This window comes from Phalangium opilio, unplaced genomic scaffold (genome assembly GCF_054372755.1).
Source record: "Phalangium opilio isolate 3A_F unplaced genomic scaffold, DU_Popi_V2 ptg001170l_1, whole genome shotgun sequence".
NCBI lineage: Eukaryota > Metazoa > Arthropoda > Arachnida > Opiliones > Phalangiidae > Phalangium > Phalangium opilio.
Genome location: NW_028324255.1, coordinates 11,903,684 through 11,926,084, shown reverse-complemented (window position 1 = coordinate 11,926,084; position 22,401 = coordinate 11,903,684). Strand labels below are relative to the sequence as shown.

Below are 22,401 nucleotides of genomic sequence, written 5' to 3'. Positions count from 1 at the left end.
TATGTTAAATAAAATTAGTTCAAAAGATTGTATTCAAAAATTCGAACTACACATTTTCTCAACGTTAGGAACAATGAACGTGATAAACAGTAAAAGGTGAAATTTATTTCCAAATTTAGCTTAAAATAAACCACAGAAGGATAAATAAAATAAACAACACTATTTATCTACTACCAATCCTTACCATAAATTCGAAAAGTGTAACACATCGTTACTTAAGAGTAAATTATCCAAAATTATTTCGTATTCTTTTAGTTCCATTTAAAAAAAGATTTTTATAGATTAGAAAATATTATATAATACACATTTTTGTAGCATTTTTCCTTCATTATTTAAAAAATACTACTATTATTTAACACTAACGTTAATTAAATAATAAAAACGCGGTAAAAAAAAACCAACCGGCAACGCATTTTGATGAAATTTGCTACGCAAGTAGCTTGAGCCCCTGACACGCAGCCAGTCCTTTGACTGGGTTATGCCTTCATAACTGTGTCATTTTTGGTGTAAACGATGCGTAGCTAGCCAAAGGCAATTGGTTGACTTAGCAAAATACACAATATAGGAAAACTTTGTCACTAATTTAAAGATTTCGCTAAAGCTTATTTAAATCGCAAATTGTAAAACGGAAATTTCTCAAACTATATTGCATTAATTCCTATGTATCATACATTTTTTTTGTATATTATTCAGAAAATAATCGATCCAAAAATTTATTAATCAAAACCATCTACGACAAATTACAATTCATATTATGAACAAAATTAAGTGAATTCGAATAAACAAACAAAAAGGGTAGAATATAGGACAGTGAATTCATATGCTGAAAAACTAATCAAGCAACTACTATTATTATAAACCGAAAATAAATCCGGTGGGCCTCGATGAACCCTGGTGTCAAGGAGCATTGCTTAGGTTCTTCGTTTAAGTTGTAGAATCACATCTTTTGGTTGTAGCAAACCTGCTCTTCGAAATTCTATTGGTATCTGTGACGAATGATCGAAATCAGCGGCTTTAATTTAGCATTAGCTTAAGAAACATAACGAAGTTAAATATGACACTTCCCCTTGAAAAAATGAAAAATGTCTATGAAGGTAGAAATTTTTTCTTTTAGTCGAAAGAACGTATAAATTAATTATTATGTCAATTGGAATCATGTTTATATTTACAATGGTGCGTAACGGACACTACGCGTTACGTTTTCCCTCGAAGCCCTGGGAGTGTCCCTATTGCACAAATCCCTCGGGTAATACTAGGCGTCAAATTGGGGTACTCCCCAGCGCTTTGCGGGAAAGCGTAACGTGTAGTGTCCTTCAAGCACTAGAAGATACGAGAGCGATTAAGTTTCCTTATATTGCGGATAGAAACATGGTTCTAATTCATAAAATCATTATTTTATACGCTCTAACGATTTAAAAAATAGTATTCTAGCCGTACTATCCCTTTAAGGAAAGCTTAGATATGGGTTTCTCGTGTAATCAGAATGGACTAAGGAGGACGAGTTTAAAACATATGTCGTTCATAGTTATTGCTTCTGTCTAATGAAGCAGGGTTTTTGACGAATACGTTTTTGGCGGAAGTTGTAGGTTTCTTGGAAACTCACCTCGATGAAAGTATTTATTTGACTGTCATACTCAATGTTAATTAAATTATTATGTTATGTCGAGGAGAAATATACAATTAAGAAGACTTAAATATACCAGACTTTAAAGTCTAAATTTGGGGATAGTTCCGTCATAGGACGTTAGTTAATCCTAATATTATTCGGGCGACTTCGAGACAACGTTAAGTCATAAAAGAGGAGCTAGTAGAATTGTACTTTACGGAACCATCCAACTAAGAATTTTTTCCAGTTAATTAGACTGTGAGGAGTCCGAAAAATTTGTTAAATTATTGGGCCGCCGAAAGTTGGCCCAAAAAAATTTGAAAATTTCAAAATCCTTGCATTTTGGGGGGGGGGAGACTATAAGAAATTGACGGACCCGCGCTGGAGTTATAGCTATGGAATTTTTTAAGCTTACGGAAACCGGTAATTTCTGATAAATGCTAGAAAAACTGCAATGTTTTGGGAAATTCGTGGAATATTTTAGGAATTCGATAAATGATAACGGTACAATTTGGAAAAAGCCGTCAAATTATTCGGGAATTTTTTTAATTCAATAAACATTATTTTGGAAAATGTGTCAAAACCTTGGGGTGTTTGTGAAATGTAAATGGGAGTATTTTGGGAAAATGTGTTAAATCCTTGGGTAATTTGTTAAATTTAAATGGGAATATTTAGGGAAAATGTGTCAAATCCTTGCAGTATTTCTTATATGTAAACCGGAGTATTTTGGGAAAGTGTGTCAAATCCTTGGGATATTTGATTTCTTGGAAAAATTTTTGAAATAAATGGCGTTAGTTATTGCAACTTTGTTTTGGAAAAGTTGTGAAATTATTGTTAAATTAGCAAATTTCAACATCAATATTTCAGAATAGGAGTCCAGTTTTTGCAACTATATTTTGGAAAAGGCGACAAATTATTGGGAAAATACCAAATGTCAACATTAATAGTTTAGTTGTTGGAACTATATATTTTGGAAAAGGAGTCAATTTATTTCAGAAATGAACGGTTTCCGTAAGCTTAAAAAATTCCATAACTCAGGAATAATTTGACACCTTTTCCAAAATATCGACCTTCACATTTATCAAATTCAGGAATAATTTGACACATTTTTAATAGTAATGGTGAGTAAACTTATCAAATCCCTGGTTAATTGGTTACCTTTCCCAAAATAATGGTGAGTACGTTTAAAAAAATTCGGACTAGTTTGACACCTTTTCCCAGATAATGTTGAGTAAATAATTGAGCCGGAATAATTTGACGGCTTTTTCCAAAATTGCCGTTATCAAACTCCCAAAATATATCAGCATTCCCCAAAATTTACCGTTATCAATTATCGAATTCCCAAAAAATTCAACGATTTTTCCAAAACATTGCAGTTTTTCTCGCATTCTATTTCCGTCCTTTTATCAGAAATGAGCTGTTTCCGTTAGCTTAAAAAATTCCATAGCTATAACTCCGCCGTGAGTCCGTCAATTTCTTATTTCCCCCCGGCTTATTTTCCAAGATTGAGTGCAGAATGCCTTAAGCGAATAGCGTTCGCAAAGGCGATAAGAGCAAGGATTTTAAAATTAAAATTTTTTTGGGCCAACTTGCGGCGGCGCAATAAATTTTTAACCATTTTTTTCGGACTACTCACAGTCTAATTAATTGGAAATCATTGTTAGTTGGATGGGTCACGTAAAGTGCAATCTTACTGAGGGGCTCTAAATTGTAAGAATATTTCGACTTGGAATCTTAATGAAAGACAACAATCACACTTTCGGCCCAAGTTACCGTTTGAACAATAGTTTATTTACCAGCCATGAAGGGGAGATTGTCGAAAATCACGCGAGCACCAGAGGCGTATTAAGGCCTTCTTATAGGTATATTTCTTTTCGGTTATGTATTGACTCACTTTAGTTTTTTCGGATGGCAAAAATTCAAAATGTTTCAAGACGTAAAGTAAACATAATTTCACTTCCAAAAGAGCCAATCTCATGGCTATGCAATTCCTCGGACCCGCTCCAAACGGAAAATATGTGTACGAATTAGCGATAGCAGTCCTTCCTTCACCAAGAAATCTATGACAAGAAAGGTTATAAAATTTGTATAAAACTAAAACTACATAAAGACTGGATTAGTTTTTACCTTTCTGGTGTAAATTTATCTGGTTCAGGAAAAAATTCCGGATCGTGATGCATAGCGAAGATTGGAATATCAACGATCATTCCCGCTGGGAGAGTTAGACCGGTGTTACCAAGCTTATATTCCTGGCCGCAAGTTCGTGTAATCCTAATAAAAATTTGAACTTCATAATTATCTAAAATAATCATCTAACGTGGTTAAAGTTCCTTCGGGGTAAATTATATATCGGGGTCGGGTTAAAACAACACAGGTCTCGGAATTGTTGAAAAATTGTCAAAACTCGTAAAATTTCTTGCAATTTGGAGATTCGCTTATTTTTTCACAAAGAGAAATATTATATACCTCTGCTTGCATCAAGCTAGTAACAATAAAAAGCACACTAAATTTCGAGCTACGCTGCAGCAATTCCCACAAAGAGCTATTGTCATTTCGGTACGCGACAATTTGGTCTCGCCAATTTGGTCTTGGACAAATGTGTCCCGTGACAAATTGGCATCAGGACAAATGGGACTCGGGACACTTTGGGCTCGGGGCAAATGGGTCTCGGGACACTTTGGTCTCGAGACAAATTGGTCCCGGTACAATTGGGGCTCGGGCAAATTGGCCCCGGAACAATTGGGTCTAGGGCAAATTGGTCCCGGAACAATTGGGTCTCGGGACAAATTCGTCTCTGGACACGAAAGTCTCGTTTTAAAAATAATATCACCCCTTCAGCGTTTTTTTAACCAGCTAGTTGTAACCTAACCAAACCAAACCTAAAATAAACTAACCCAACCCATTCAAACAAAACCAAACCAAACCTAACCTTACCTAACCCAACCCAAGAAAACCTTGTTTGGAGGTAAGAACATTATTTATATGAGTATTAAAAGCCCGCCTCTTAGCGCGAACAATTTATTAGCAATAATAGAAATATTTTGGAAAAGGTGGCAGATATTTAATAGGAGAATATTTTGGAAAAGGTAGCAGCTAATTAATAGGAGAATATTTAGGAAAAATTGGCAGCTAATTAATAGGAGAATATTTTGGAAAAGATGGCAGCTAATTAATTGGAGAATATTTTGGAAAAGGTGGCAATGAATTATTGGAACCCTTGTTTTGGAAAAGGTGGCAACGAATTATTAGGATCATTGTTTTGGAAAAGGTGGCACCTTATTAGGTAATCAAATAATCACGGGACCAAACCGTCCCGAGACCAAAAAATCATGAGACCTAATTGTACCGAGACCGTAAAATCACGAGACCAAATAGTACCGAAACCAAAAAGTCCCGAGATCAAAAAATCACGGGACCAAAAATCAGGAGACGAAAAATCACGAGACCAAATGGTCCCAAGACCAAAAAATCACGAGACCAAATGGTCCCAAGACCAAATCAGTGAGAGCAATTAGGCCCGCGACCAAATCAGCGAGACCAAAATGGCGAGACCTTATTTTCCTGTTCCGTTGCCATTTATAACAGAAGGGGATTGGGATTTCGCTCCGCGTCAAGGAGGATTATGAACTTTGGACTCTGTTACTGTAGTTTGTTTAGTTGTTACCCTCTCTCCTTATTAATATTATATAAAAAAGACTTGGTTTGCCCAAGCCTTAAAAACAAAACGATAAGAGTTTTTCCAGTTGTCTGAAGCGCAGATATTACTTTTTTTTCTACTGAATTTTAAAGACAATCCGAATTTTACTACTCTTTAGAATTTAATTCAATCACCTGATTTTACTGCTAATGGATTAGTTTTCTATAAATTAATTGAAATAAAAAATTACTTATCTCAGATTTTTCAACAACAATTTCATTTTCCTGAAACATTTTATCATCAAATTTTTTCTTTTCAATGAAGAACGTAGTTTAATTTTCAAATCATACTCTCATTAATAATGTATTATAAGCGGTCTTTTCGAAAAAATAAGGGGACTGTTATCACCTTTCTTATATTTGATAAAGGGGTTCGTTTCCTCTTTAAGCACAGTCACAATTATTGAACCGTTTATATCAGTACTTGTGGGGAAGATTTTAGAAGTGTTGGTTGAGTTGCTATTTATTTGACAACATTATGAAAACTTGATGTGTTTAAAACCTTTTGAAAGGAAAATTCTCGGAAATTAAAAAATAAAGAGTCAAGTTGATTAAATTTACATGATATCCCTCAAAATAATAAATGTATGATAAAATGTTTCAGGAAAATGCAATTGTTGTTGAAAAATCTGAGATAAGTAATTTTTTATTTCAATTAATTTATAGAAAACTAATCCATTAGCAGTAAAATCAGGTGATTGAATTAAATTCTAAAGAGTAGTAAAATTCGGATTGTCTTTAAAATTCAGTAGAAAAAAAAGTAATATCTGCGCTTCAGACAACTGGAAAAACTCTTATCGTTTTGTTTTTAAGGCTTGGGCAAACCAAGTCTTTTTTATATAATATCTGTTCCTTCAGCCTTAATTTGTATTAATCTATTTTGAAAATAATAATATGCTTGTCAAACGTCATTAATTCGATGTTCCAGTAAGATGTTCGTGAGCATATTGGCTCACTCCAAGTGCCTCTCATTATTTTATGGGAAAGATTAAAATTTCAAATCATTTGGCAGGGGAGTGGTAAATTAATTCACAATTGGTAGGCGGGTGGTAAATTAATTCACCATAGATAGGCGGGTGGTAACTTATTTCATATAAAAAGGCGGTTGGTGACTCAATTAAGTTTAGTTGACCTTTTAAAAAAGTTATTTCTAAACCACGCGCCAGCACGCGCACATTTCATTGAAAGTTTGTTATTTAAGAATTTTACCTTATATATACTAAGATTCTTCATCAAAATTTGACAACAAGCTTTCCAAGACTCGAACCTGCAATGTTTTGCTTCGAATGCAAACGCGTTATCCATTACGCCACAAGCCCGTACTTCGTGAAAAAAAAATTATCCAAACATTGTATTTATAGGATTGTTTCATTTATGTTGAATAAAAGATCTGTAAAAATAAACACCGATCTTGCCAGGACTCGAACCTGCCATCTTCTGCTCCATAGGCAGACGCGTTATCCTATACGCCACAAACCCGATAAAGGCTGAACAAAATGCTATGCAAACAGTGTAATATATGTAACGGTTTTACCATGATTTATAAATTAATTAAAATAAAATACTTAGACTTAATTGTTCTTATTCAAACTTCAGAAGTTCAACATTCAATAGTTGCTTGATAATTCAAAAGTGTTCCGAACCTTAACTTCGCAGTAGTTTCTGAGTTATTCGATGGAGTGGACCACCAAAAATCCCATACTTTTTCTATGGGACGCTAAGCCTAAAATCTGTGAATTATTTCTTTAACATTACGGGAGGGTGTGGGTTCTTATCTAGAAGGGCCTACCGGCCCTCTAGAATTCGCTAGCGAAACGGGAATAGATGGCACCGCTATCGCTACCACTGCAGCTTGGTTTTCCTGTGTATAGTGGCGATCAAACAAACCAAAACATATGTGCTATGGCAGCTTTAACGCTATAGGCGGAAGAAATTGTGCTGTTTTTTTTTTGTAATAATACTGCGCTCAAAAATACTGAAACTCAAAATAATAGAGAGCAAAAGTCGGAGTTATCATTTCACACATAAATTAAAATTACTTAGGCTTTTTAGTTAGAGACCCTTTCTGGTTCTCCCTGAACATTCTTTCCCCTTCTTCTAATGCTCCTGGCTTGTCTCCAATGTATTTTAGAATTTCAAACATGGTGAGATTCACAATTATGATAAAAATTAGAATTAAAACTCTACATGGTAATTATTAATAATTTAAAGGAAGGGTGAAATGGAAAATCGACTAATTTTTATCCATTCTTCTAGTGAAACATCCAAGATATAACACAGAATGATTTTAAAATTACAATTAGGTTGAAATTTTTTGGATAATTTTAAATGAGTACCTCCGACCAATCGGTCAAGGCGGTGCCTTTAATTAACAAAATTTCTTTTGGCACGCTCCGTGTCGAATGAAATTTATCGAGAGATTTGATAGAATTTGTGACAATCAAAGCTCATGACATGGAGTGTGCCACGAGAATTTTGTTAAAATGAAGGCAGTTTGTTATGTGGTTGGTCGGACGTACTTATTTTAAATTATCCATGAAATATTTTTTAACTAATTTGAAATTTTAAACCATACGGATGTATTTCACTAGGCAGATTGGTGACTGGTTGGTCTTATAATTAGTAGAATAATCGATGAGAAGTCACTTGATTTTCCTTTTCACCTTCCCTTTAATGACGGTGTAACTCTTTGAAATTCCATAGTTTCAGTGCATAGAAAGCCAGCAATAGCGAATTCGAGACAACTGATTTATTCTGATCAACAGTATATAGTTTCACGCAGTGTGGATAGGTGGCGTCTACGAAATTTTCGCTAGCGAATAAAGGACAACTTATTTGAGTCGAATCAGGCGATAGTTTATAGAACAGGTAAAAAAACAATATCATGGTACCAAAATTTAACCCCAAAAAAACTCCGACTACATTTTAGGGGAAAAAAGAAGGGACCCGGGTTTTCGGGACTCTAAACGTTTACGAACACTAAACGTAGTAAAGGAACACATACTTTGGAAATGGTGGAACGAGCCTAAGTGCTTCATCAATTGCAGCTCCGATGTATTTGGCCTCAGAAAGACATTCGAAATCAATAGTCTTCTAAAATATTCGTTTAAAATTTAAGATTTACGTTTTTACAAGTTGGTTTGCTACAAAAGTTTCATTGCAAAACCTATATTTAGTTAAAGATTAGTGGTTCTGAACTTCCGATATACATATAAGAGGGAGACAGTTAGCTCTTGGTAGAGATTGGGTAGTTTTGGTAGTTGATAAAAATGTATCTAGATGCTTTTCTTAATTACCGCTGTTGCTCTGACCTTTTTCGAGCAGCGTTTATGGCATCAGAACCGCTCTTACGGTCGTTTTATAATTTTGAAAATTTCAGTCATTTTCAAAGAAGGGAAAATTATTTTGCAATACTCCGTGTGCCATTAAATGTGCTAAAGTTGTATAGCACCTAACAATAATCTTAGGCTGTACAGTGCCACTCAGACACTATAAAGTTACGAAGAGTGCCACATAAACTTTAGAAATGCCTGCCCAATTCAATACTCGCGGGATACAGCGACCACGACACTATAAAACTTCATTTCTAGTTTAGCATACATTTTTATTTTCGCCTAACTATTTTTCACCGAGTGGTCGCGATTGATAGCTACAATAGTTTGAAGCCCAATATTCTTTCTCTCTTGAAGCTGGCAGTTTAACTACGGTTACAAGTGAAATAATTGCAACACTGTATAGAAAACCGTCGTTGCTAGTCTTGTCTATATATTTATATGTGTATGAAAACTGGTTTTGAAGTCGAAAAACGGGTTGATGTCAGGGACGATATATAATCACACGAGACTAACAAATAATGCAAAATACTTCATATAAAGAAGGACATTAAAAATAAGTCTACATTTCTACAAACTCATAAGATACGTTCTTTCTTATAATGAATGGGAGCCGCTGTATAGCCTTACATCATTGTTGGGTGCTGTACAACTTTAAAATCTAAGAAATAATTGCTTATTATTTTATCAATTGACAGAGGGGTAGTTTAGTGAAATTTAGTGGCTATTCCCTAAAGGTAATCTTAAATTATTTAAATATAACGGACTCTCATTGAGCTGATTTTTATCTTCACTACGAGTCTCTAATTTAATAAATTGAATTTGGATGAACTAACCCTATTTTCCCATATTCTGTCAACTTCTTCCAAAGCGTTCTTTTGGCAGTCCGGGTTAGTGGCAAAGAAGTATGTGATCGAGGTTAAGGTCGACGATGTCGTGTCATAGGCAGCCATGAAGAACATTATTGTTTGCGCAAGAAATTCATCCTCTGTCAGAGCTATTTTGAGATCCATAACAAAATCACAATTAGATTGATTTGAATACACCTTTAAAGTGCGTTTTAATACGTTTTCTTCTGATGTCATCGATACTATTAACACTGGATCCAACATGACCGTTTTTAATCTTCTCGTTAGAGGTATTTGCGCATTTCTTTGTGTAACCATTATTCTCCTTTAGACTGTCGATCAAAATTTGTAGGAAATCATGTCGAGCCTTCACAGAAAGTAAGTTATTAGTTATGAAGTATGCCTCTAATTGTACCTTTAGTTTACAAGTTGAACCATTTGCGTTCATTTCTTATCTCTTGTGTAATGGGAAATGATAACAATACTACTCCTTTTCGCTATAAATTCTAGTTCTGGAAGTTGTGGCCTAGAACTTGCCCACATTCTTTAGTGTAAACTAGTGATGTGAGTAGGTAATTTCCTAATAAACCGTCAATTAACGGTTGTTTATCGATGTAAATTACCGCATTTTTAATGTTGTAAGTTACGGCAATAGATAACCGTAAATTACCATAATCAATAACCGTAAGTTACCATCGAACGGTGAAAAAATCTTTGAAGCAAAATTTTAATAATTTTTACGTTAGTGAAGTGTCTTAGCAGTCACACATTGATAATTTCTCAATGGCGGACTAGATTCAATTACAATTTTCTCGGTATTTTAAAATTTGGAAAAAATTTTAATTCAGATCCTTACAAATCATAGACACTTCATTTCCATTTTCTGTTTTTAAATATTTTCTTATTGGATTATAGCAGTGCAATATTTCAATAAATTGAACGTCGAGGTGGTGAGGCTTTATGTAAAAGGGTATGTGGGTATGCCTTTTATTTGCGGAAGTCAATGCAGGGTTTACCTTACATTTTTACTTGAAGTTCTGAAAATGGTTTACAAATACCTCGTTGTTGGCTTCTCTTCTTCTTACAATTTCAAGTGTCAAGTCTTTGAAAAAATCCAGAGTTTCTTGATAAACGACACTTATGCCAATCTTGCTGGCAAATTTAGGTGCGAGCACTGAAAGAAACAATCTTAAATACTTTTCATATTTGTTATTGAAAAAGCCTAATTTACAAGGTATAATGACTTTCCAGTTAATTTCCGTGGAAGAGGCTCTCTTCGCGTGTTGAACAAATTCGTTGTTCGGATCATTTTGAGAGTCAATCTTTGTTCCGAATGCCACGTTAGCGATAACATCCAAAGTGTAACTTCCATATATTCTGAGACAAGCTTGAGATTAATATTGTTCATCAGTTGCGGGACGTTTTCTAATTTACCGACTACAGTCAATTGGTTCTCCATTTTCAAAATATTTTTCGAAATTTTCAACTGTTAACTTTGCACAGTCGCATATGAGTGGCATCATCTAGGCATTGAAACGATTTTTGATTGATTTGTTGTTGTGGTCTTTATGATCTGATATGACGCTATTAACACTTCTTTGAATTTGAAAGTTACCTTTTTTAATTTTCCAGACGTAAATGCCTTTGTGATTGTGTTGCGGACATTTCTCCACTTATCATCACCTTTTAGCCAAACAAGCATGTTGTCCACATAGGGATTATTTGTTTCAAAATTCTATAAGATCAAAATTAGTGCCATGTGAGATCTGATTTATTTGTATTTTATTTTTAGGATTTGTAAAACAAGTTTTTGCGAGCACGTTTGGCAAAATAGAGCCCTGGCGTAATAATATTGACTTGTTCCACCAAGACTATGTTTGAAGGTCAGCCAAGGGTGAAAACTCGAGACCTTTGTATGACTTGTAGGCCTATCGCGGCGCTCAAATAAAGCTACGTGCATTAAAGCTGATTTTAACGGACCCAAACGTGGGAAATAGTGCGTGCCTCGCCTATTTTTCAGAGATATCTTGCTCTCTAATTTTAGCATTTTCCAGGCGGAAAGCTCAATATTTGGAAAGGAAAGAAGTCCCCAATAGGAAGCGACGAATGCGTGACTTTATAGGCATAGTTGTGATGAGCTCACAAGAAGTTTGTTTCAACGCCATTGCTTCTTTTGAAAGTGAAGATTTTAATGTCTGAAAAGTCACGTAAATAAAATTTCATGAATTAGCTATTCTAGGAGAGCGATAGCTCTCTTAGATAAGACCTCATACCGACTTTAATTCTAGGAGAGCGATAGCTCTCTTAGATAAGACCTCATACCGACTTTAATGTATAAGGATGGTTTTTTGATTGGTTATAACTTTTTTTGTATCGTATTAACTGCTTTGAAAAAAATCCACAGAACTACAATTCGGGCCCTCAATATGTGGTTAAAATTTCAAGAAGATCCACCCATTAGTTTATTGTATAAAAAATAAAGTTGCTAAGGGTGGTTTTCATTTCCATAAAATTAATCAGCCCTTTTGGTGAAAAAGTTAAATTTTCCCATAGAAATAACATGGAGTTTTTTTCAAATTTAGCCATTTTGTGGCCACCTTTTTGACATGAAATATTCGTTTGTTACGTTTGGGAATGGTTTTATATCAAAATTTAAACCTTTTTCTAGGACCATTTTTAAGGTTTTTGAGAAAAATTAATTTTAAGTATGTTTAATTTTAAATTTTAAAAACTACCCCAATCTGCGATATTTTAGCATTTATACACTGTTTTATTAGGAAATATCAGCGAGACCAATGTTGGCATTTTTTAACGTATAGTTGCCTCATAATAATCCGATTGTTTCTTCTTAATGCCTTTTGGTTGGAATGGCCTATCGAAAGTGAGATAAGACGGCTTTAATATTGCTGCAGTGACGTTGATGCGGCCGCTACAGCGACGCCATCAAAACACACGGGTCTAAATTGTCGCGGATATAGTCAAATTCAAACTAGCTTAATGGACATTTTAACTTTTCCCTGCTAATTATTCTGGATTACCAATAAAAGATAATTAAACTAGACTCCCAATTAAAGATAAAAAAACTAGATTACGAATTTAAATAATTAAAGTAGTTTACCAATTAAACGTTCTTAAAATAAATTATCAATTAGAGTTAATTAAACTAGACTACCAATTTGAGGTTATTAAACTAGATTACGAATTAATGGTTACTAATTAAATTACGAATTAATGGTTACTAATTAAATTACGAATTAATGGTTACTAATTAAATTACGAATTAATGGTTACTAATTAAATTACCAATTAAGGGTTACTAATTAAATTACCAATTAAGGGTTACTAATTAAATTACCAATTAAGGGTTACTAATTAAATTACCAATTAAGGGTTACTAATTAAATTATCAATTAAGGGTAATTAATCTAGATTACCAATTAAGGGTAATTAATCTAGATTACCAATTATGGGTAATTAAACTAGATTACCGACGACTGGTAATTAAACCAGATTACCGACGACCGGTAATTAATTCAGATTACCGACGAATGGTAATTAAACCAGATTACCGACGACTGGTAATTAAGCTACATTACCGACGACTGGTAATTAACCTAGATTACCGACGACTGGTAATTAAGCTAGATTACCGACGACTGGTAATTAAGCTACATTACCGACGATCGGTAATTAAGCTAGATTACCGACGACCGGTAATTAAGCTAGATTACCGACGACCGGTAATTAAGCTAGATTACCGACGACCGGTAATTAAGCTAGATTACCGACGACCGGTAATTAAGCTAGATTACCGACGATCGGTAATTAAGCTAGATTACCGACGACCGGTAATTAAGCTAGACTAACGACGACCGGTAATTAAGCTAGATTACCGACGATCGGTAATTAAGCTAGATTACCGACGATCGGTAATTAAGCTAGATTACCGACGATCGGTAATTAAGCTAGATTACCGACGATCGGTAATTAAGCTAGATTACCGACGACCGGTAATTAAGCTAGATTACCGACGACCGGTAATTAAGCTAGATTACCGACGACCGGTAATTAAGCTAGATTACCGACGACCGGTAATTAAGCTAGATTACCGACGACCGGTAATTAAGCTAGATTACCGACGACCGGTAATTAAGCTAGATTACCGACGACCGGTAATTAAGCTAGATTACCGACGACCGGTAATTAAGCTAGATTACCGACGACCGGTAATTAAGCTAGATTACCGACGACCGGTAATTAAGCTAGATTAACGACGACCGGTAATTAAGCTATATTAACGACGACCGATAATTAAGCTAGATTACCGACGACCGGTAATTAAGCTATATTAACGACGACCGATAATTAAGCTAGATTACCGACGACCGGTAATTAAGCTAGATTACCGACGACTGGTAATTAAGCTAGATTACCGACGACTGGTAATTAAGCTAGATTACCGACGACTGGTAATTAAGCTAGATTACCGACGACTGGTAATTAAGCTAGATTACCGACGACTGGTAATTTAGCCGTATTACCGACGGCTGGTATTTAAGCTAGATTACCGATGGACGCGCAACGGCCTAGGACTTTTTCTCCCATATTTTCTAAAGAATTTTATTTAATATGAAGACTGAAGTGACAGATATTAATAAAATCTGTCATTGTAGACAAAGACTGGAAAGTGTAAAAGATAAGGTTTGAAAATGAACTGCCTGAAGTAACAGATATTAAAATTTTCAGTTTTGAAGACATCATTATAAAACATCAATTATTTTAAAAAATTCCTATCTTACTTTTTTTCACCAAAATTTCATTTTCCCAAAATATTTTTCAGCAATATTTACCAACTATTTTGTCCTCAATAGTAGTTGTCACCTAGAAGGGTTTAAGGGATACTAGCTTGGTACTGGTTTTACTTACAACTAACATTTGATTCTAGGAGATTCAAATGCTTGGATATCTGAAAAGATTTCTCTTGAAGAGTTTAAATTTTTATATTTTAAAATTGAAAATATTGCGAAGCGGAAAATAATATAGGCCTTTTCTTTGTGATTTAGTTATTAGTGTCGAAAAGATCTGTAGATTGATCGTGATCTTTGAGAGCAACACAGCACGTTAATATTTAATACTTTGAAAGCTTTACAATTTAAGAATATGTTTTGTAAAGTTTTAATACGGTTTATATTTTGTAAGCTCTCAACGATTTTCTCACGTTATAGGGTCAATTTTCTACCTAATTTTAAATTTTTGATAAAAAATAAAATGTAAAGCCGTAGTATTTTTAAAATAACGCGCTGTTTTGTAAAGTTTTAATACGGTTTATATTTTGTAAGCTCTCAACGATTTTCTCACGTTATAGGGTCAATTTTCTACCTAATTTTAAATTTTTGATAAAAAATAAAATGTAAAGCCGTAGTATTTTTAAAATAACGCGCATGTTCCTTTTTAAAATACTTTCCCGAAGTAATTTTGGTGAAAAAAAGTAAGATAAGAATTTTTTAAAATAATTGATGTTTTATAATGATGTCTTCAAAAGTGAAAATTTTAATATCTGTTACTTCAGGCAGTTCATTTTCAAACCTTATCTTTTACACTTTCCAGTCTTTGTCTACAATGACAGATTTTATTAATACTAGGTATGGTTTTGGTGGTGAGCGAGTGTTTTATTCGTATGTGCTAATGAAGTATTCATTTTTCTTACTCGCTAAGGTAATAATCGAGATGGCCTTACGGTTGGGGTACAGTAAGTTCTTACCACAACTAGCTAGAAAGGCCTTTTCGTCTCTCGAACCTCCACACAAACGAACGCACTCACCGATCGTAATCTTAAAAGGCCAAGTGCTGTGTCTTTCACTCTTCGTAGATGAAAACCTATTACTACATAAACACAAACATACATGCTCACAGATAATACGATTTCGTAAAAACCTATTACTGTTGTCTTTTGCTACGAGTGCGAAAGACGATTATGATCTGTGAGTGTGTATGTTTGTGGTTTCCTTGACCGGCAAATATATATATTAACTGGTCAGGAAACGTTTTCAGCGACAACTGTAATTAATGATTCTTTCAGCTTCAAAAGAATCTCTCATTCTCGCTACTGTGCCCGCATTTCCCATACCTCTCGCCGATAGAACTGTCAAACTGATAAAACCAAAACTTGAGGGTTGCCGCAATCTAACCGGGTGAATTTTTTAACGATGGCAATTTTTCCTTTCCCAATACTCCCAAAAAGGGTCGCAACCAACTTGTTTCAAGTCAGGAAAACTGTTGTAAACTCATACTATAGCGCTAATGTACTTTCTTTCGTAATTATTTCACGTTTCGAGCTCCAAGTGGTAGTGGATCTTGTCTAAAACTCTAAATCAGTTTCTACACATGCTTGTGTTTGGTGAAACCTAGACCATTAACAAAAAAACCAAACACACCCCACGCTCACCAAACAGTAGCGCAAGGTAGGTCTAGTTACATGACCACACCAAGCAAAAATGTATACTCCCTAAGTATTGGTTGAAGAAGTTTGCTTTCATCGTTAGTTATATGATATGAAGTAAGCGTTTTCACAAAGACAATAAAGTTAAAGAAATTAGATTGCTGAAATTTCCATGATGAAAGGTAAACCTCATTAGTGACAGGGAGGAGGGAACTTGAGAGGGAGTTTTAAAGTGAATAGGCGCGTTTGTTCGCTTCGTGGCTAAACTCGTCTCTCTCTGGCGCTGACTCGGGGACTCAACGCGGTGTCCGCGCGCATGCGTCAAATTTAAAAACCGGCTTTGAACTGGAGGGGGAAGGTCGTGTTTGAGTTTCTGCCATGGTTAACCAGGGAGTAAGGAACGTTAGAAGCGTTGTTTTTTAATTGTTCAAGTAACCCTAAGTATTTAACAAGATCCGACATGGTAAATATCGTTTTCAAACCATTTCCCAAACCAAAAACAAACCTTGAAATTTATTAAAAGTGAATAGAAGCTAGTGGAAATTCGGTCTTCCACAAGCTAATATCCATCTTTTACAATTTTCTATCTGAGTTTTTGGCTTTTGAAACGCGTGGAAGGATATTCCTTTCATATATTTTTATGCGAATACCTTGAATCATTCCTACAACCGTTACAACAACCATGGATTAAATATACCTTAATTGGGATTTTTATTAAGCCTCGGTTTTCTCCAAACAGACGTTGACTGCTGATTGTTGGTTGAACAGAGTGAGTGGAGCGGGGCTGCGGCAGTCGAGGGAAGCGGAAGCTGGCGGCCGAGGAAATTTATAAATTCTCTCGGCTGACGGTAGTAAACGACGTCACTCGCGCCTGCGCGTTAGCTAAAATTGTGAAACGGAGATAAAAATTCCTCTCTCCCATTTGCCACTGTATGACGGTTTTTTAGCATTAGATCAACACTCCCTCTAACGTTCCTTACTCCCTGTTAGTGAAAAGGTTTGTCGGATTTTTTTTTCTGAGGAATTTTCCGCAAAATTCTGCAGAACCTTTTTGATTGTTCCGTGAAATTTTTTCAGTGAAAACCGGGCTTTAGCGAATTTTGCATTTGAGCGCAAAACGGGAATGATAGATCAGATGAGTTAATAGACTGAATCAGCTGCATGTGAATTAAATTTAATACGCGGGTGATAATAAGGCAACCTTTAGAGTACTTCTACGAAAAATAGTAACATACTCTTCTGTATGAGAAGCTTGAAAAATCCTTTACGAGAATCAATTTTACCAATTCGGGATCAGCAACATAGATCATTGGTACCATTCCAAAATATGTGCTGCAAAGGAAAACAACTTGGAAAATGGACATAAAATACATGTAATCAATATTATACCCAACTAATCGGCCATATTTATCATAAAACTCTTGATCGATTTCATGGACTAGCTGAATCATTAATGTTCAATTAATGCGCTGGTAATACGCTATACGTATTATCAGGAATATATATTTCTTGTACTTGGAATCTCTCTGTATAGTGATAGACCCTATACGAATATCTGATTGAATGTAAGGGGAAGGGTTTAAAACGTTGTTAAACCGTCCACTCCTCCTTCCTGGCGTATCATTGGCTATTCACCCTAGGTTTACTCTTTCACACAGCACAAAGGTAACTTGTTTACATTCGGATTCGGCGCGGTTAGGTCAAGAGCTACGTAAATGTCACTTGGCTTCTAATTTCAAATACATTACGTCAGGGATGACGGTTACTACATCTCTTTCCCTTTAGTTCAAGCAGAAATGCCCGAATAATGGCAAGTTAAAGATTCCAAGTAGGCGAAATCTATGTATTCCTGGTATTATAATGTATTATAAAATTACGTAAACGAACCTTTCCTCTCAAAATTCCAAGTACGCTTCCCAAAATTGGGATTGGAGAACTTGACGGTATGGGTTTTCCAACCCAATAGTTGTGCCTTTTGAAGTATACCCTAAGAATTGTATAAATAGCAAATAATATCACGCATTTGTTTGACTGATCGTTCAGTTCAACGCGAAGCATGCAGTATTAGATTTGCTTCAAAGAGCTATTCTATAGCGTGGATGGTACGCACTCATTGAAATATACAGGGTGTTCCAATAATGGGTGGTAGAACCGAAATACAGTAGATTATATGGGCGATTTGAGTCCAAATTGTTTTATGAAACTTTGCCGTAAGTAACACCCTGAACAAGTTATGATTAAACTGGTTCAGGGATGACAATTCTAATCTTGCTAAGGGGTAACTTAAATCATAACTTGAAAACGGTGGTCCTTAGTGCAAATTTCATAGAACATTTTAAACTCAATATTGCCAAACTTCGGTCCTATTTTCCATTTTAAGACATCCTGTGTTCAACGCATTTTTCGAAATAGTTAAATTTTGGCGGTAAATTGTAACTTTTTTTGGTGGAGAAATGCAATGCATAATATAGCGAAAGTATGTTTTACCAATAAGCTCCAAGAAACGAACAAATAAATGCTAATAATGCTCCGGTAACTTCCAATCCTTCGTAAACGGCCATTTTTGCCAGCATTAGCGTAATATCTGAACCAAATATATTAAAATATTTTTGTCGGTACATACAGGAAACAGCTGAATAGTTGATCAAACCATTGAAACTATGTACCGGTTTGTTTACCGTTAAATGTTTTGTTGACCCCACTATTTGATAAACCATCGCTTGTGGCTTCGTATAATCACTCCATAGAAAATATTCATCACATTTAAAACTTGTGTCAATTAAAGAAATGTATGTCCTTATAATCATGGAGTACCGTTAAAGTGCAAAGATTTTGTTACAATTTTATCCACGTTCTGCACCAAGCACCATTTCTTGTATTATTTAACAAGATGGCTTGGTCATATTAACGTTTTGCCTGGGCTAGCTAAATTTATTGTAAGGTGGCCCCGGCCTATATACTTTAAGCAGAAGGGAATAAGAGAGAAGGGAGACATTAGAGCCTACTTTGGTAACGAGAGTCCGACCAACCTCAAGAAAACCGCGAAAACTTTGCGCAAGTACACAGCTTTTAACCAATTTACTGCAAATATAGTTCTTTAAGTTCTCCGCGGTATCAGGCGGCCTATTTGTCTTAGGGCTGTCGATGTTTCGTTCTTGTGTAATTATAACCTCAAGTATGTATTTTATTGAAACTAATTTTTATTTTTTAATATTAATTCATAATAATTAGTTTTCATCTATTTATTACCTTCAAATTATCTGATTTTATGTTCTCAATTCCCGTGTATCTAAATTAATTCACAGCTGGATTTCGTTTATCAACATGAAATTCGGCCATTTTTATCTCCTTCAATGTAAGTCAACCGAGACGTCACCTTCTTATGTGACGTCACAGCTAAGCCAGAAGTTAGGTAGCCAATCAGTGGAGGGTAGTTGATTTGAGGTTAGTAAGACTGTTGTTACGAGAGTAAAGCATTATGGAGATATAAAGTGTGTCCCTTCTCTCTTATTCCCTTCTGCTTTAAGGTTTTTTTTTTTAAATATCAATTATCCTTCCAATTATGAATAAAAACAATTTAGCTTGATTTGGGTTATAGATTAATGAAACAAGTCATTAACCAACTTCTGTCCTATGAACTGGATCAATTTTGTTGATATTTCTGTTGCAAACCTAATATTTGTGGGATAATAGATGCGTTTGGGTACTAAAATTATTCATTGATTGTATGCTTATAGCAATATGCAACAAGAGCTTAGAATTAGCCCCGAGTCATGTTGTCTTGAAACTTGACACAATAGAAATAAAGTAACTTGCATAAGCCCTACCGAACATCGCTAGACGTGACACGGAAACGGATGGTGGAGATAAAGAACAGAGAAAATTGCACTGGAATAGAAGGCAGGCCCGATAGATGTTACTGCCAAAAGCAACCTCATTCCTTTTTTGTTTATGACGTACTAAGTGCCAATTAATGAGAGAAGACAAAAACTAAAAAAACTTACAAAAATCTCATAATATTTGTGCTAAAAAAGTTAATTTAAAAACAATTTTATATGCATAAAAGCATTTATCTTTTTGGTATAAAACATTTTAGAATTAACAAGATGATCCAAGGGCTGGGCCACAATAGTAGTCACATCGTTACCTACTTAATTATAATATATTTAAAAGGGAAAGAATATTTTTAACAAAATGAAATTCGTATAATTTTTTTTAATTTTAAAAGCGAGAGTAAGTTGAAAATCATTTCTTCCCATTTACTTACTATCAGTTTATAAATTTAATCTTAAAAATCTCCTTTACAAATCGATTGGCATATTTTATTGTGGGTGTGCGCGTTTATATGCATAAAGGTGTGAGTTAAAAAAGTGTTTCAATGTGAACATAATTAATAATAGATAATTTATTCGAATCGGCATGTTATCTCCCTCTGAGTGATTCTTATGCACTCTCAAAAGGCCGAGGAAACATAGTCAATTTGAATAAATTCAGTTTAGATAATTTATTCGAATCGAAATGTTATCTCCCTCTGAGTGATTCTTATGCACTCTCAAAAGGCCGAGGAAACATAGTCAATTTGAATGAATTCAGTTTAGATAATTTATTCGAATCGAAATGATATCTCCCTCTGAGTGATTCTTCTGCACTCTCAAAAGGCCGAGAAAACATAGTCAAATTGAATAAATTCAGTTAAGATAATTTATTCGAATCGGCATGTAATCTCCCTCTGAGTGATCTCTATAGACATACACTTTCCAAACGGTCATTGGTCATTTCTGAACCAATTACAGGTTTCTCATGCATTATCAAAGGCCGCCTTAAGCCTTTTTGAAAATGCAAATTGATTTGTGAAACAAATAGGTAGACTCTCTATAATCAGCCCTATATTTCTGGATTAGCAACGAGTTTCCAAAGGCCAAGTCCAGTTGACTCCCTTTATTGGTTGAAACCTTGCTCTTTAGTCCTTCAATGCGCAGTACCGAGGCATTTCCGTTTGAGATCAGGCGGATCTTGAAACCTAAAATTTATAGAGGATTAAATATGTTATATGTGTCCGTGTTAGAACTTCAACTTAGGGACTGTCACATTTTTAGAGGCGGTGAGGGGTTTGAAGTTTGTGGCCATTATTAGCTTTAAATTTATATCCAATCATATATTTTATTATTATAGGCGAAATTAGGCAATATCGTGATTAATGCAGGTAGACAACTTAACGGGGCTATTTGTTATATTTAGTGGAAGTACATAAAAATCAATCACTTAGTTTATGTAAATTGTGCTTTAATGACATGAAGTGACATGACCAGAACGCGAGAGAACAACAATGCTGGTAGATTGTAACCACGCGTACATACATATAAAACTAGATGATTTGTACAGATGTCGACACTGTTTGGCTGTGATAAATAGTCCCGCGAAATTTAAAGTTCTTCTAGGTCGTCTAACACCCCTCCTGGATCTATGATCCCCAAACTTTCAAGATGTTGCTTCATTTTGGGACTAGGTAATACTTTGGTCAGTCCGTCAGCTAGGTTCAGTTGTGAAGCGACGTATGTTAACTTGATTTTCTTTGCTTCAATCAAATCACAAATGTGAAACAGTCTTAAGACGATGTGTTTTGATCTTTCTGACGTGGTAGGATTCTCAGACAATTTCATCGCGCCTTGGTTGTCGATTTTGATTTCTAACGGGTTGCCTAAGAATTTGGCCTGACCAATTTCTTCCAGTATATTCCTGATCCATGTACACTCCTTTCCACATTCGCTTAGAGCAACGAATTCGGCTTCGACTGTGCTAAGTGCTGTACATTTTTGTTTCTTGCATGACCAACTAACTGCTGCTCCTCCAACTTTGATTACATATCCGCTGAAAGATCTCCTGTCTTCAATGTCAGATCCCCAATCTGAATCCTTGAAAACATCCATTTTCTTGTTACTCTTCTGATAATGTATCGACAAAGCCTTTGTACCATTTAGGTATCTTAAAACGTGCTGCATTCCTGTCCAATGTTCAGTAGAAGGGTTTTGGTTGAATTTGCTTAAGTAGCTTGTTGCAAACGACAAATCCGGCCTTGTATGCGTCGCTAAATAAATCAGACTACCAATAGCGTGTCTATACTGAACAGCCTTTTCTTCACTTAGTTCCTGTCCTGGTTGGCAGCATTGATATTTTGCTCCCAAGCATAGTGGTGTTGATACAGGTTTGGAGTTCAACATACTCATACTTTCGAGTAACTCGTTGGCGTATAATGTTTGGTCTAAGATGATGGCACCTTGTGTCCTTCTTACTCTCATTGATAAGATGTGCTTAGCCTCCCCTAGATCTTTAACTTCAAATTGATCTTGTATAGCTTTCTTGAAATGTTCAATGTTTTCTAAACTTCCGTAGAGTACATAGGTTGTGATCAAAAATTCTTTATTCTTGCAATAATATAGGCGAGGATCTCCTCGAGATCTTAGTAGTCCTTGGGATTTAAGG

At 35.1% G+C, this 22,401-nt stretch overlaps 1 protein-coding gene across 4 annotated transcripts; it reads right to left on the bottom strand.

Annotated features, from left to right (window-relative positions):
• Window positions 1–17,784, bottom strand: LOC149587290 (cytochrome P450 3A9-like). 4 transcript variants are annotated; one of them, XM_089863623.1, is made up of 12 exons: window positions 17,311–17,784; window positions 17,157–17,253; window positions 11,098–11,217; window positions 10,917–11,005; window positions 10,714–10,859; window positions 10,541–10,656; window positions 9,702–9,849; window positions 9,471–9,631; window positions 8,307–8,395; window positions 3,734–3,877; window positions 3,501–3,666; window positions 1–986 (listed from the first exon to the last, which is right to left on the bottom strand). In XM_089863623.1, exons 1-12 carry the CDS (start codon window positions 17,370–17,372, stop codon window positions 912–914), a joined length of 1,413 nt encoding a protein of 470 aa, XP_089719749.1. In that variant the 5' UTR covers window positions 17,373–17,784; the 3' UTR covers window positions 1–911. The 4 variants fall into 4 exon arrangements, with proteins under 4 accessions (XP_089719749.1, XP_089719751.1, XP_089719753.1 ...); XM_089863625.1 differs by lacking the exon at window positions 17,311–17,784 and adding an exon at window positions 11,487–11,677 and having other exon boundaries at window positions 17,157–17,248; XM_089863627.1 differs by lacking the exons at window positions 17,157–17,253; window positions 17,311–17,784 and adding exons at window positions 11,487–11,677; window positions 15,304–16,585.
• Between the last annotated feature and the right edge of the window lie 4,617 nt (window positions 17,785–22,401).